Here is a 14640-nt window from a genome sequence, read left to right as displayed (position 1 = left end):
ATTAAGAATCTATTTTTAACTCGGTAATCAAATGCAGAATATGGGTAGAAAATTCAACAGGTAGGTGTGGGAGGGTGAGATGCCACAGCAGATGCCCTCGACAGAGAAGTCTGCCATTTGCCAGTAGGGCTGAGTCACCAGGACATGTTAAAAAGAGCTTATTAAGGTTTAGCTACAACAGGTTGCAGACAGACCTCTGCTCTTCTCCCACTATTAAGAAGTTATATATTTCCAGGCATAATTCCAAAATGCTGAGGAGACATTTTAGACATCTTCCAGATTATAAGTATCACTTATAATGGCAAAGTACGGCATCTTGCAGATGGCACTATACTTGTAATCAGAATAACCCGGAGCAAAGATGTTACTACACATTCTGTAGGCTCTTGGCACAGCTTCCTGAAATGCAGAAATCATCACTATTAAATCCCAGCATACACTCCACCTAGAGGAGTAAACCAAGTAAATTTGTCATGACTGAACTGCCAAAATTATAACACATTTTGAAACTAAGTGAAATCCTACTACAGTGAACATAAGAGGGTTCTTCTTTAACTCACTGTAATGAAACTTCACAGGTGCTATATTCATCAAAAAACTTTGTGAAAGTGGATTTGTGTAAGGTTGAATTTAAGCAGATTAACACTATCTTAAGCAAAAATAACCCAGCCAAAAGTTGAAATTATCCAGAATCTAAAACTAAGAAAGCACCCTTCACATAAGCTTCCAATTTTCCACCTCATATCATGAGAAGAAAGACATATGAATGGGCTTTATGTCAATTTCTATTTGATATGAATATAGAGCAGGGACACTCAGACCTTGGCCCTTGACTAGTATATGGCTCTTTTATCTGAGGTTCTTCAAAACCTCTAATTTATATATTAAAATATATTACAAGGTGTGACTCTAATGTCATAATATATGATTAATTTAGCAGCACCAGTTGCCAATTAGGCATTTTAAACTGGATGTCCTACAGACACCTCAAATTTAACAGGTCCAAAATAGAACTCATTATCTTTCCCTGCAAATCTACTCCTCTTCCAAACTTCTATAATTCTATTGAAGTCATCATCCCTTCAGTCTCACAGATCTACAACCATGGCATTTTCCTCAACTCCTCACTCTACCTCACCCAACATATCCAATCAGTCTCAAGTTTCTCTCTACTTGAATCCATTCTCCTTATAGGTACCAAACTGACTGCCCTAAAGCATATATCTGACCATGTCACTCCTCTATTCAATGAACTCCAGCAGCATGTTATTGGTTGTAGAATCAAATATAAATTCCTCCATTTAGTTTTTAAAACCCTTTCTTCACAACTTTTCTCCAATATATCTTTCTAATATCATTGTACATTATTCCTCCTCTCACACTCTGGTCTAACCAAAGTGGCCTATTCTTGGTTCCTCATACATGACACTCCATATGCCATCTCCTGCCTTTATAATAGCTATACCCACCACCACCACCACCACCACCACCACACCCAGAACACACTTCTCATTCTCATCAACTTATAGGATCCCTTTCTTTAAGACACTGCTCAAATACCACGTTCTGTAAGACTTTCCTTGATGCCCTTAACTGCTGGTGTCCTCATCTGCCTTCTTAGGGAGCCAAGAATCCTGCATCTCTCTAAGGTTTGTTTGTACTTTACTTCTGATGGAATTAAATGCTGCCTTCTTAGAGATGGATGAGTGATCCTGCTGATAAACCCTGTGGAGTTCCCGTTTTTCATTTAGAAGCTTCTGAATTTCCTCACCATTTTCATCAAACCAGTCTTGGTGTTTGCAAGTGTTCTGACCCAGATGAGCAAATGCAGTGCTGTACACCAAATCTCTGAAAGCTGCCCACTCCTTTTCTACTCCACTGTTGCCAACTGTGTGTGGGCTCAATTTTCCCTCCAAGTCAGCAACAAACTGTTACAGCTCAGAGAAGAGCTCTAATTTGTAGACATTAATTCTTCTGGTAGTCATTTTGCCTTGGGGGCACTGCTTTTGCTGAATGAGAATATTTAGCTATCCCAGTCTCACCAAACCCCATCCCTATGCAAGCTCCCTTTGCTCAGCTGCTGCGGCTGCCAGCTCTCCCAACGTTCAACGCTCATTTTCCTCCTCATGCTTGTTCTCTTCTTCTTCACACCTGAAGCTCAAGCTTGATGCTCAATGCTCATCTTCTTCTTCTAGGTTCACATTCATGGGGGGAGTGGACTTTAAACAACGGCTACCTAGAGTCTAGTCTTCCTCTCAAAAGTTCTCAGGCGAAGTATTCTTCCCATGAGTGAACCCTGAGGGGATATCAATCTTCCAGGTTATATGTGGTTTTACTCATGTGTGTTACCTGATTGGCTCAGCACAGAGAGCCAAAACTCAGCACTTGACTGACTTAAGTGCCTCAAAGATGAGAAAGCCCCGTGCCTCAGCACCTAATTGGCTTAGTGCTTGAAGGCATAAAAACTATGCTTCAGCACCTAAAGTGTTACAGCTGTGGATTACCAGGGTTCAAAGGAGATTAATCCTTCAAGTATATACAATTTAGCATAAACCTGGGAAACTTAATTCCAAAAAGAAAAAAGCACCAAAAATCCCACTTTGCTTGTCCTCACAAGAGGCAAGACTGGAGGTCAGTAGAGAGGTCAGGAGGAGTGAGACAGAGCCAAAATGGTGAATCAAAGGCAGGGGCTTGCCTGAGCTCTTCCCCAAACCCCTCCAAATACCTTTAAAATATGACTCTAAATAAATTATACAGCAGCAGAACCCACAAAAAGACAGAATGAAACAAATTTCGAGCCTAAAACAACTTGGAAGATTGGCAGGAGAGGTTGGGGCAGGATAGGTAGATCAGAATCACCAGCACAGAGATGATAGTTGAATCCATGGGAATTGGTGAGATGATCAAGTGAAATATATAGTATAAATAACTGTTCAATGATTGATGTGTGTCTAAGAAAAAATTTACTACTTTATAGTTACAAATTATATAGTAGATTCTGCTACTGTAACATTGTGAATAATGATTTTAAATATCAGCACTGAAGGAAAGAGAAATGTTCAAAGGGAGCACTGAGCATTAATTAGTCTGAGTTCCATTCCTAACTCTGGCACTGGCCCACCATGGAAACTTGAGCAATTTAAGCAATGGTTGCTAAGAAATCAAAAGAAATTATTTCTTGTTAGAAACATACCTACATTGTCTAGGAATAAACAATATTCATTGGGAAGCCAGGAACGTTTTAATTATAATTTACATTTATTCCCCCTGAATAAATGGGTACCTCCCCTGAAAAGAGTACAAAGAGAAAGTACAAAGGATTCAGATGGACGTCAGTCCTTTTATTGACCTCCACCTCGAATCTCCCACCAGGCTCTTCATTGGCCAGATACAACCCCCTGACTGCCTACATCATGCCCTCCTCAAATGGCTTGTTTAATCAAGCCTCTGACCTTTCACCCAAACGACCTGAGGCCTAGTTTCTGCTAAAGCTGGGGTGGGAAGCTTTAGAAGTACACCTTCAAGTCTGTGGAAACAAAACACCTCCCCTGCCCCATGCCCCGCTTTCTTACATTCCTAAAAGAATTTTAATGAATTTTTCTAAAGTGCTACACAGATGACATCTAGGATTACCCTAGTAGAAGATATTTCTATTTCCATTTTGGAGGTGAAAAAACTAAGGCAAATATTAAATGACTGATACAAAAGTATTGTAGTTAAATAGCAGCAAGACAGAAACTAATGGCTCCCCTTTCTTATTTACCACTAAAACCTCCTCTTTACATCTTGATCCAAATCTGGAAATTCTGTCAGTTCAGGTAATAATAACAACAATAACAACTTGCTTCTCTGATAAAGGCTTCATTTCTTAAGAGCCATTCCCCAATTGATAAATGATCAAAAGATATGAATAGTTTTCAGATGAAGTAATTCAAGCTATCCATAGTCATATGAAAAAATGCTGTAAATCACTACTGATTGGAGAAATGCAAATTAAAACAATTCTGAGGTACTACTTCATACCTTTGGCTAATGGGACAGAAAAGGAAAATGACCAATGGTGAAGGGGATTGTGGGGAAAATGAGACATTAATGCACTGTTGGTGAAGTTGTAAAATGATTCAACCATTCTGGAGAGAAATTTGGAACTATGCCCAAGGGCTATAAAACCATGCATTCCCTTTGACCTAGCAATAACACTACTAGGTCTATACTCCGCCCCCCTCCCAAAAAAAAAACAAAAAGGAAAAGGACCCACACACACAAAAATATTCATAGCAGCTCTTTTCTGGTGGCAAAGAATTGGATATTGAGGAGATGCCCATAAAATGGGGAATAGCTGAACAAATTGTGATGTGTGATTATGATGGATACTATTGTGGTATAAGAAATGATGAGCAGGATGAGCTCAGAAAAACAGGGAAAAACATACATGAGCTGATGCAAAGTGAAATGTACTGTGTACAAAGTAACAGCAATACTGTGTGACGACCAGCTATGAATGACTTAGCTATTCTCAGCAATACAATGATTCAAGACAGCTCTGAAGGACTTATGATGAATAATGCTATCCATTCCCAGACAAAGAACTGATGGTGTCTGAATACACACTGAAACATCCTTTTTTTACTTTATTTTTCGAGTTTTTTCTGCGTTTTCTTTCACAACATGACTATTATGGAAATGTCTTGCATCACTACACATGTATAACCTATATCGAATTGCTGGCCTTCTGAATGAGGCGAGGTACAGAGGGAGGAAAGAAGAGAATTTGGAACTCAAGGTTTTAAAATGAAGGTTAAAAACAGTTTTTTATATGTAACTGGGGAAAAATACTAAATTTTAAAAAAAGACTAAAACAACAACACCACCTTGCATTAAAGATTTGCTAAGTACTTTACAAGTTATTATTTCATTTGATACTAATAATAACCTTGGGAGGTAGATGCTATTATTATCTCCATCTTACAGATGAGGAAACTGAAGCAAAAAATGGCTAAATGACCTGCTCAGAGTCACATAGCTAGTAAATGTATGAGGCAGAATTGGAACTCAGGTCTTTCTAACTCTAAGTCTAGTACTTTATTGGCTGAGCCACCAACTGCCCAAAAGCACACTCTTCAGGAAAGAAGCTACATTACTTGGTTATGCCACTGTACCCAAGTCTTCTGACTTCAATGCTCTATCCATAAAATTACTTTATCCTCATTTCCATTCAAAATTGAGTACAAAGGAAGTCTATATCCCTCAATGGCTAACCAAAAATGAGAACAAAAGTTCTAAGTTTACAATAAGCAAATCTACAGCAGTTTAACACCTGCAAAATGAGTTGTAACCCTTAAAAATATTTGGGTAGTAAATTACAAACAAAGGCACAACTTCTAGGCCCTTTTCCTAGTTAATATTGATTTTTATTTCAAACAGAGGGATATATAAAGAAAAGTCATGATAGCTATTACTTGGGTAAAGGAAGTACACAGAAGAGTAAGTGGAACATTACATAAAACCCTAATACAAACTCAGAAAAAAATACTACAAAAGAAATAGAAGTGGTAAGAAGAAAGGCATAAAGAAAAGCAGGAAGGTGAGAAATACAAAGTAAATCCAGAAGTAAAGGATCACATAGATAATATCCATGGACTACTTTAATAATACTCTTTATTCTTGGACCTTTAAAAAAACAATTATAATACAAGTCCCTGAATGACAAAAATCAAAACTGAAATACCACACTAAGATAACACATTTGTGATAAGCATATCACTATACCATATTTATTCAGAAGAACTGCTAACAAAAATAACTGCAAAATACCCTTCCTGCATAATCTCCTGATGACAACTACATAATAAAGGAAAGTATTCTGAGACCCTGTGAGGAAAAGAGTGCTTCCCAAAGTCATATAGTAAGGGGAAGATAAAAGCCCTAAATCCAAGTATTCAAACTATAAGTCCTAGGCTCTTCCCATTATACACCCAACTGCCCACAGTAACTGCTGTATGTTTTTATATCTGTAAAACTAATGAATGAAAGAACTCTCTTACATTTGGGAAACTGGCAACATCGGCCTTAAAGCTTCTTTCCCATCACCTCTACTAATAGTCTTTTTTTACCCCATCATCAAAAACAGGTGATTCTAGATCTCAACAATTATCTTCTACTACTCCATAGAGTTGTCCAACCAACCAAATGGTTGATATGTCTCTGTACCAAAGAAATACTATACCCAAGTGTTCAGTTGATTTGGGGAACTGGGAAGCACTGTGGACAGAGTGCAGGACATGGCATCAGAAAGGCCTGATTTAAAATCTTCCTGAGATACCTCACCTCATAAAATTAGTTTTCTTGTGTATAAAATAGGGATAATAATAGCATCTACCTCACAGGGTGGTTGTGACAATATATTGAGATAATATATGTAAAGCACTTTAAACCATACAGTACTAGGCAAATGTTAGCTATTGTTATTAAAACAGAGAATATATGTAAGAGAGGAAGAGGAAGTCAGTAAAGCAAGAATAAAGAGAAGAGAAAGAAACTAAACTAACAACAACTTGCATTAAGATGCAGAGGGGCCAGGGTGCTAGAGGCAAGTATATACCCTTCTAACATAATCTGGATGCCTAAATATCTCACATCAGGACTAGTCATCAAAATAAGTCAAGTACCTACATCTAAAAATTCAACAGTTACAGTGTGCCTATTTGATTGAACCAGACTGGAAGAGGAGGCAACATGTCTAATGCATCGGTCGGCAAACTTTTTCTGTAAGGGGCCAGACAGTGAACACTTTAAGTGTTGCATGCCAAAGAGCAAAATCGAGGATATTATGTAAGTGCTTATAAAACAAGAGAGAAAGCAAATTTCCACAAATATTTTATTGATGCAGTTCAAAATACAGTAATAATATAACTGAGTACATTTTTTTGTAATAAAGGTCTGCTAATGAGAAAAAAAACCTTTTTTGGGAAGATAACATTTCACTTACTAGAAGTTCAAAGTTAGTGCTCTCATAAAAATTGATTGCAAATGTTCATTTGTTAATGCTGATCTGTAATAGGATTTTATGTATTTCAGTTTCGAAAATGTCTTTTCAAACAGTGAGGTACTGTTAAATATTGATATCAACCCACAAGCATGATTTTAATTAACCATATTCATTGTTTAGAATACTTTGTGATAAGCATAAGTAAAGCCAGAAGTGAAGGAATCACATAGATAGAAGACATTTATAGAATTCTATTAGATTTTTCTCTTGATATCTGCCTTTTAGCATGCCTTAACACTGAAATTAATCCAATTGAAGATTAGGTCAAAATTTCTCAAATGTATAATAAAATGAATCTTGAATTATGGAAATATCTTTTGTACTTGCACCAAGATCCAAAAAACACTGTTGGAACCATAGCTGGAGCTCAGAAAACATATCTTCTGTAAATTTGTGTGGCAATGGAGGTCACTTCTTTTTTTAACTTCTGACAGCACAGGAAGTTTTTGACATGACTGGTGATTCAAATAATGTTAATGGTCCTGGAATTGACTTTGCCACACAAATTTCACATAAAAGTGCAGTTCTGCCTTGTAATTTAAAGTTGAAATAATTAAGAAACATTATCAAGTCTGAAGCAAAAGCTAATTTGCAAAGCCATTCAGCATTCAAAATGCTGTCAAGTTATAAAAAAGGTAACCTGCATCAACCCCACTTCACCTCCTGGGATATGACTTCACTTCCGGCTGGGTCTCCCTCATCTCCATCTTCCAAACAAAGAAGAAAGGTGAAGTAAGACATGACCTTTCATCTAACTTCACATCTTCCATCTCCTGGGCTGAGGAAGAGGAAAGGCAGCCCAGGTCAGGGGAAAACTTGCATCTGCACCAGTATGACTTCCATCTCCCACCCCTGCTCCAGGTGACTTCAACCTTCTGCTGCCTCATTTTCCCCCCAATATCAGTGTCTTTCCATCTGACTGTACAATGGGGAGAAAAACTTCCATCTTCTGCCGTGAGTGTCTCCTGCCTGATCAACAAGTTCCTCTGGGAAAAGGAGAAGTGCCTTCCCCTTAATGATTAACATATTCGCACCTGTTTATACTCTACACATTACATTGATTCTGAATCTCTGTAGATCATTATCTAAACCCCATTCCCCTCCAATAGACTCCTTTTTCCCATTTTCTTCAACCCTCCACCTCAAAGTCCCAAGCAAATGCTATCCAGCCCACCACTGTGCCCTCTAAAATGCCTGCTCCATAGGTAAAAAACTTACTTTCATCTTAAACTTTTAATTCTCCCACTCCTTTTATCTTTTGCAATCACTAAGACCTGGCTGCCCTCCAAAGACACCACTTCCCCAGTCACTCACTCCTTCCAGTACTGGCTGAATTTTCACTCATTCTCCTCAGCTCACTGGTCAAGGGTATGGCATTAAAATACTCCCTGCTCCCCAGTGCCACTTCCAGATTCTCCCCCTACCTCCATTCCATCACTCAGTAACCTGTCCTCCTTTGAGTCCCATAAAATCCACATCTTCCAGTCAATCAAAGTCCTGGCAGATGTTGTGTAAAGTCTTATAAGACTTTCTTCTTTCAATCCCCCTTCCTTCCTCAACAAATTCAGTACCTGGCTCTCAATCTTTCTCTCCCCCCCCAACCCCTGTCCTCACACTAGGAGACTTCAATATACATATATTAACACTTGAGTTACTGAGTTTCTCAAGTCCCAAGAAACATTCCTCCATGTTAGCTCAGACACACACAAAGACGGTCATACTCTTGATCTTGCCATAATCCACAAATGAACCACCCTCCATGTTCAAGAATTCTGAAATCCCCTTACCTGACTATAATCTATCAGTTTTCTCCCTCATCTTCTACTATTACCTCCCTCTTCTTATACTTCTCTTCTCGACTATTACCCCTGTCCCTTTCCCCATCTTGAACTCCTGGCCAACTAATTCACCTCCACAATGTCCTCTTTTCTTAAATCCCTGGACCCCTTATCTATGGCCAATTGTGCCCTGCCAAACCTCAGCCTTGATCACTCCCACTATCCACTGCCTTCTCTCCCCCATGCTGAACAAGAGAGAAAAATCACACAACCATTCTGACTGGGTCCACTATGAATTTATTTTATACAACCTCAACTGGGCCCTCACTGCTAGCAGGCAATCATACTATACTCCCCTCATTACTCACTACTGCACTCTCCACAGCAAGTCTTGCAAACTTTTTCATCCATCCTCAAGTCTCCCATGGCTCTCCCTATTTCCCACCCTCTCAGCTGAGAAACTTGTCATTATATTTAACAGAAAAAAAAAATGAAGCCATCTGCCATGGCCTTTTTTCCTTTCTTTTTTTCTCATCACTCATATGCCTTCTGCCACTATCTCCTCCTTCGCCACTGTCTCACATGAAGTAGCCTTACTCCTTGCCAAGGCAAACTCCTCTACCTAGAAAAGCAATCCCATTCTCCAAGAGAATGCCCTCTCTGTTATCCCTACTCTTTCAATTATCTACAATCTCTCTGTGTCTACTGGCTCCCTCCCTGCTGCCCATATCTCCCTTATCTTCAAAAAACCCTCACTTGATTCTTCCATCCCCACAAACTATTGTCCTATATTTCTTCTCCCTTTGTGTCTAAATTCCTTGAAAAGGCCATTTATAATAAGTACTGCCACTCTTTCTCCTCTCACTCTTTTCTTAACACCCTACAATCTAGCTTCTGATCCCATCATTCCAACAAAACTATCGTCTCCGAAGTTATCAATGATCTTAACTGCCAAATCCAATGGCCTTTTCTCAATACTCATTCTTCTTAACCTTTACGCAGCCTTTGACATTATCGATAATCCTCTTCTCCTTAATACTGTCTTCTCTCTAGGTTTTCAAGACACCTCTCTCTTCATTCTCTTTCTACCTTCAGACCACTCCTTCTCAGTCTGCTTTGCAGGATCTTCATCCAGGTCATGCCCACTGGTCACGGGTGTCCCAGAGGGCTCTAACCTGGGCCCTCTTCTCTTTTCCCTCTATATTACTTTGCTTGATGATGCTGTCAGCACCCATGGATTCAACTATCATCTCTATGCTGATGATTCTCAGATCTACATATGCAGTCTCAACCTCTGCTGACCTCTGGTCTTATATCTCTAACTGTGTTTCAGGAATCTCGAACAGGATATCCATTAGACATCTTAAACTCATCATGTCCAAAAATAAGCTTATTTCTCTCTCCCAAACCATTCCCCCTTCCAAACTTTCCTATTACTATCAAGGGCACCACCATCTTCCCAATCTCTTAGACCTGAAACTTCAGTATCATCTCTTATTAAAAATAAGAATATCAAACATTTCTGTAGAAATGTACCACTAGAGTACCACTATAGAAATGGTACTATGTACCAGACACTATGCTAAATGCTTTACAATGAGGATCTCATTTGATCCTCACACTAACCCTGGGAAGTAGGTGCTGTTGTTATCCTCATTTTACAGATGATGAAACTGAGGCAAACAAGTTAAGAGACTTGCCCAAAGTAATACAGCCACTAAGTGTCTGAGGTCAGACTTGAACAAAGGTCTTCTCAACTCCAGGTTTGGCGCTCTATCCACTGCACTACCTAGAAGCCTCCATAGCCAATCTGTTGCCGAGGCCTGTCAGTTTCACCTTTGTAACATCTCTCAAATACATCCCCTTCTCTCCTCTGACACTGCCATCACACAATTGTAGATCCTCATCTCCTCATGCCTGGATCTTTGTTAACAGCCTGTTGACTGGTCTGCTTGCCATAACCCCAACCCCTCATTCCAAATCATGCTCTAATTCTGCTGCCAAAGTGATTTCCTAAAGCACAGGTCCAACCATGTTACTCCCTACTCAAAAACTCCAGTGGCTCCCTATAACCGCCAGGATCAGATATGAAGTCCTTTATTTGGTATTCAAAGTCTTTCATAAGTTACCCCCCCATATACTCATTTCTGATCTTTTTATACCTTACACCCTCCCTGCCCCCATCCCACATATTCTGTGATCCAATAACACTGGCCTCCTGGTTGTTCCTTGAACAAGCCACTCCATCTCTCTGTTCTGGGCATTTTCCTTGGCTGTCCCCCATGCCTGACATGCTCTCCCTACTTAGCTCCACCTCCGAGCTTTACTGGTTTCCTTCAAGAACCAACTAAAATCCCACCTTCTATAGGAAGCCATTCCCAACCTCTCTTAATTATTTCCTATTTATCCTGAATATAGCTTATTTGTATGTGTTTGTTTGCTTATTGTCTCCCACATTAGAATATGACCTCCTTGAAGGCAAGGGCTGTTTTTGCCTCTTTCAGTATTCCCAGCACTTAGCACAGTACCTGGCACACGGTAGGCATTTAATAAATGCTTGATGACTAACTGACTGAACTGTGTCACTGAGATTCGTAGTACTCAAAGCAGCAGTGCAAAATGATGACAATGTCACATGTGGTCTATATCACAACTATTCAACTCTGCCTTTGTAGTATGTAAGCACAGACAATACATAGACAAACAAGCATGCCTGTGTTCCAATGAAACTTTATTTGAAAACATAAAAATCACTCTTAATTTATGGACCATAAAAAAACAAGCAGCAGATATGGGCCACAGGTCATAGTCTGCCAACCTCTGGCCTAGTGGAAAGTATATCAGATTTGACATCAGGAGCCCCTAGGTTCAAATTCCTGCTCTCTACTTAACCTATGTGACCTTCCCTGAAGTCATTCAGGTAGTAAGCTCTTAACCTCTCTAAGTCACAGTTTCCTCTTCTATAGATAAAACCTGATGACTTCCATCTGGGCTCTCTTACAACAAAAAATCTATGACCTTAGGAGAAAATCCACACATTAATGAAAACCATGCTTACTAATCTCCTGCCCCACTGCATATGACACAAAAATAAGCAAAATAAATGAAAATTTGACAAGACTGTGGTCTAAAATGCAAATGAAAGAATCTCAAAACTTAGTATCAAAACTGTGTAAAAGCTAAGTGCATTAATAAATGTTTACAACAGAATATGTCTGCCACATATATGCACCCCTAAGAAAAGAGTTATGAAAAGGGCTTCTTTACCCTACTTCTGATACATACCCAGACTTCAGGTCAGTTATCCTCAAACAGTTTGTAGCATCCAGTCCTACTTTTCCATTTCTGACCACACTGGATATAAATGGAGAAAGCAATGGAGAAATTCTGTTCAAGGCTACTTCAGGGGACATTTTAGCTTAACCTGCAACTCGCCACTCTGCAAGGAAAAGTAAAGAAATTTCGGTCAAACACAGCAAACCTCACATTCTATACAGTTTTTGAGATGCTTACAAAATACATTCAGTGCATTTTCTTATGTTTAAATATCATCTCACACAAAGGGAACACAAAAAGATAATTTCAATGTATTTGTTCATTGTCCATTTTTCTACTGCCATGGGAAATTTTACATACAAGGGTATGTAATTAATAAATCTTTGTATGATAAGTATAGTAAATATAATTGCCACTTTATTGATAAAGAAGACCAGGCTCAAAGAGATTAAAGGATTTGTTCAACATCACACTGATGATGAGTAACAAGACTGTTACCTAAACCTAGGTCTTCTGACTTCAGGCAGCATGCTCCTCCTATCCCATATGGCCCCCTAATCAGCCCACAGTTTTTATTTCACTACCTACCAATTTTAGATCTCTTGGCTATGAAATAGTTTCTTTTATTAATGAGTAAACACTTAAGAGCTCTACTATATGAAAACATCAACGGGCTCCATCCATTAAAGGCACTAAGTGCTTATATAAGCAAGGCATTGTGCTAGGAGTTTGCATTCCAGTGAGGGGAACAAGTCATATAAACAAATAAATGTAATACAAAGTGGAGTGCAAAAGCACAAGAAAATAAAAGAGTCAAGTATTGCCTTCTACATGAAACTTTTCCTGATGTCTCCCCAGCCTCGAATACCCTCCCTCCAAAGCCTACATATATGTATTTATATATGTGTGTGTATGTATGTATATGCAAATATGTATACATACATATATAATACAAACACAAATATATATACACACATGTACATAAACATACCCTGCATATACTTATTTATGTGAATGTTGTTTCTCCTAAATAGAATCTAAGCCTCTTGAGAGTAGGAACTGTCTCACTGTTGTCTTTGTATCCTTAACACCTAGCACAGTCCCAGTAAGTGTTAAAAAATGTTTGCTGATTGGAAAATGACCTAATATATGGGAAAACACTGGAGTCCAATAACACTTACTCCCTTCACCTATCTATGAAAAGTCCAGAAAACAAGAATCACTCAATTTTCCTAAGCTCACACTATTTTTGGCCTTCCTAGCCCTTCACAAGAAGCTTCCAAGGGAAAAACCACTCCACTGGCTGCTCAGAACAGATCCTCCACTGCTTCCCAAAGACAAGAAGGAATGACAGAAATACAATTCTACTCTTCTTCCACTTAATAAATGACTTCTATATTACCGCTTACTACTAAAAGATGTTCTACTCTACCTTCCAACTTGTAGGAAGAGTTAAAGCTAAATGAGTTGTGAAAATTTAACCAGAGATTTTTTTTTTTAAGTAGAAGCACAAAAGCAACCATTTCATAAATCCAGCAGAGATCACTTCATGGAATAGGCTATGAATGCCTTTTAATAGGTTCTTACATGGGCAACCGTTTTTCGTAAACAAAGAACACTTAAAATGAACACATTTTTCTTAATGCTTCAAAATAAGTAATAGCCCTAAATCACAATCCAATAATTTCTAGTAAGGTACAACATGGAAAGAATGAGACAAGCAATGTTTCATTCTAACTTTTCATATTGGGATTCAATTTAATCTGTGAAATGAGGAGTTAGACTAAATAATCTCTAAGATCCTTTCCAACTTTAAATCCTAAGACCTAGACAAAGAGAGAACTCATTAAGGGAAGTTTCATAGGTATTTCCCATAGTAAAACTTCATTTGTCATAATAATAATAATATACAGGAGAGATGCTGAAGTGAATTTTCCAAAAGAGAGGTGATCATGGCACTTGTAACAGAAAGTCAGTTAATAAATTTATCATGCACTTACTAAGTGCCAGGCATTATGCTAGGTGCTAGCAGAGATACCAAGAAAGGCTAAGATACAGTCTATGTCCTCAAGGAGGGCAATGAGCCAGAATAGCTGGGCTTGAGAAGCTATAGCCCTGCCATTTACTAGTTATGTAACATTAGGTAAAATCCTTAACCTCTCTAAGCCTCAGTTTCTTCATTTGCAAAACTGGGCCAATAATGTTTATATTTCTTATGTCACAGAGTTACTGGGAGAATCAAATGTGATAACATAGGATATGTAAGGGACTTTTTAAATAAATGTAAGCTACATTAAGAATTATTATTACTGAAGGCTTCTACTTATCCATAAGCACACCTCATCTCTTATCCTACAGATGCCATTCGTTCCCACTATGTAAGGGAAAGACTTGTTTAATCCCACACAGGTATTAGATGTTATTTTCCACCAACATAAGCTCCCCTTTGAAGTAGGTAGACCAGACATGTTTTTCAAAGATTTATTTGAAAGAATGTAACTTGGGAAACCTGTTTCTCTTTCAATGCTATTGAATGAA

The 14640-nt window shown here is 38.5% G+C and overlaps 1 protein-coding gene across 2 annotated transcripts in view; it reads right to left on the bottom strand.

The window, feature by feature from the left end:
* BABAM2 (BRISC and BRCA1 A complex member 2) overlaps positions 1 to 14640 on the bottom strand; it is a 597459-nt gene that overhangs the window by 579808 nt on the left and 3011 nt on the right. For both annotated transcript variants that reach the window (XM_036752607.1, XM_036752608.1), the window contains exon 2: positions 12112 to 12265. In XM_036752607.1, coding sequence (XP_036608502.1) covers positions 12112 to 12239 — 128 coding nt within the window. In that variant the 5' untranslated portion in view covers positions 12240 to 12265. The remainder of the gene's footprint in view (positions 1 to 12111; positions 12266 to 14640) is intronic.

This window comes from Trichosurus vulpecula, chromosome 3 (assembly GCF_011100635.1).
Source record: "Trichosurus vulpecula isolate mTriVul1 chromosome 3, mTriVul1.pri, whole genome shotgun sequence".
In the NCBI taxonomy this organism is placed as follows: Eukaryota; Metazoa; Chordata; class Mammalia; order Diprotodontia; family Phalangeridae; genus Trichosurus; species Trichosurus vulpecula.
This window is presented reverse-complemented; position numbering and strand designations above follow the sequence as displayed.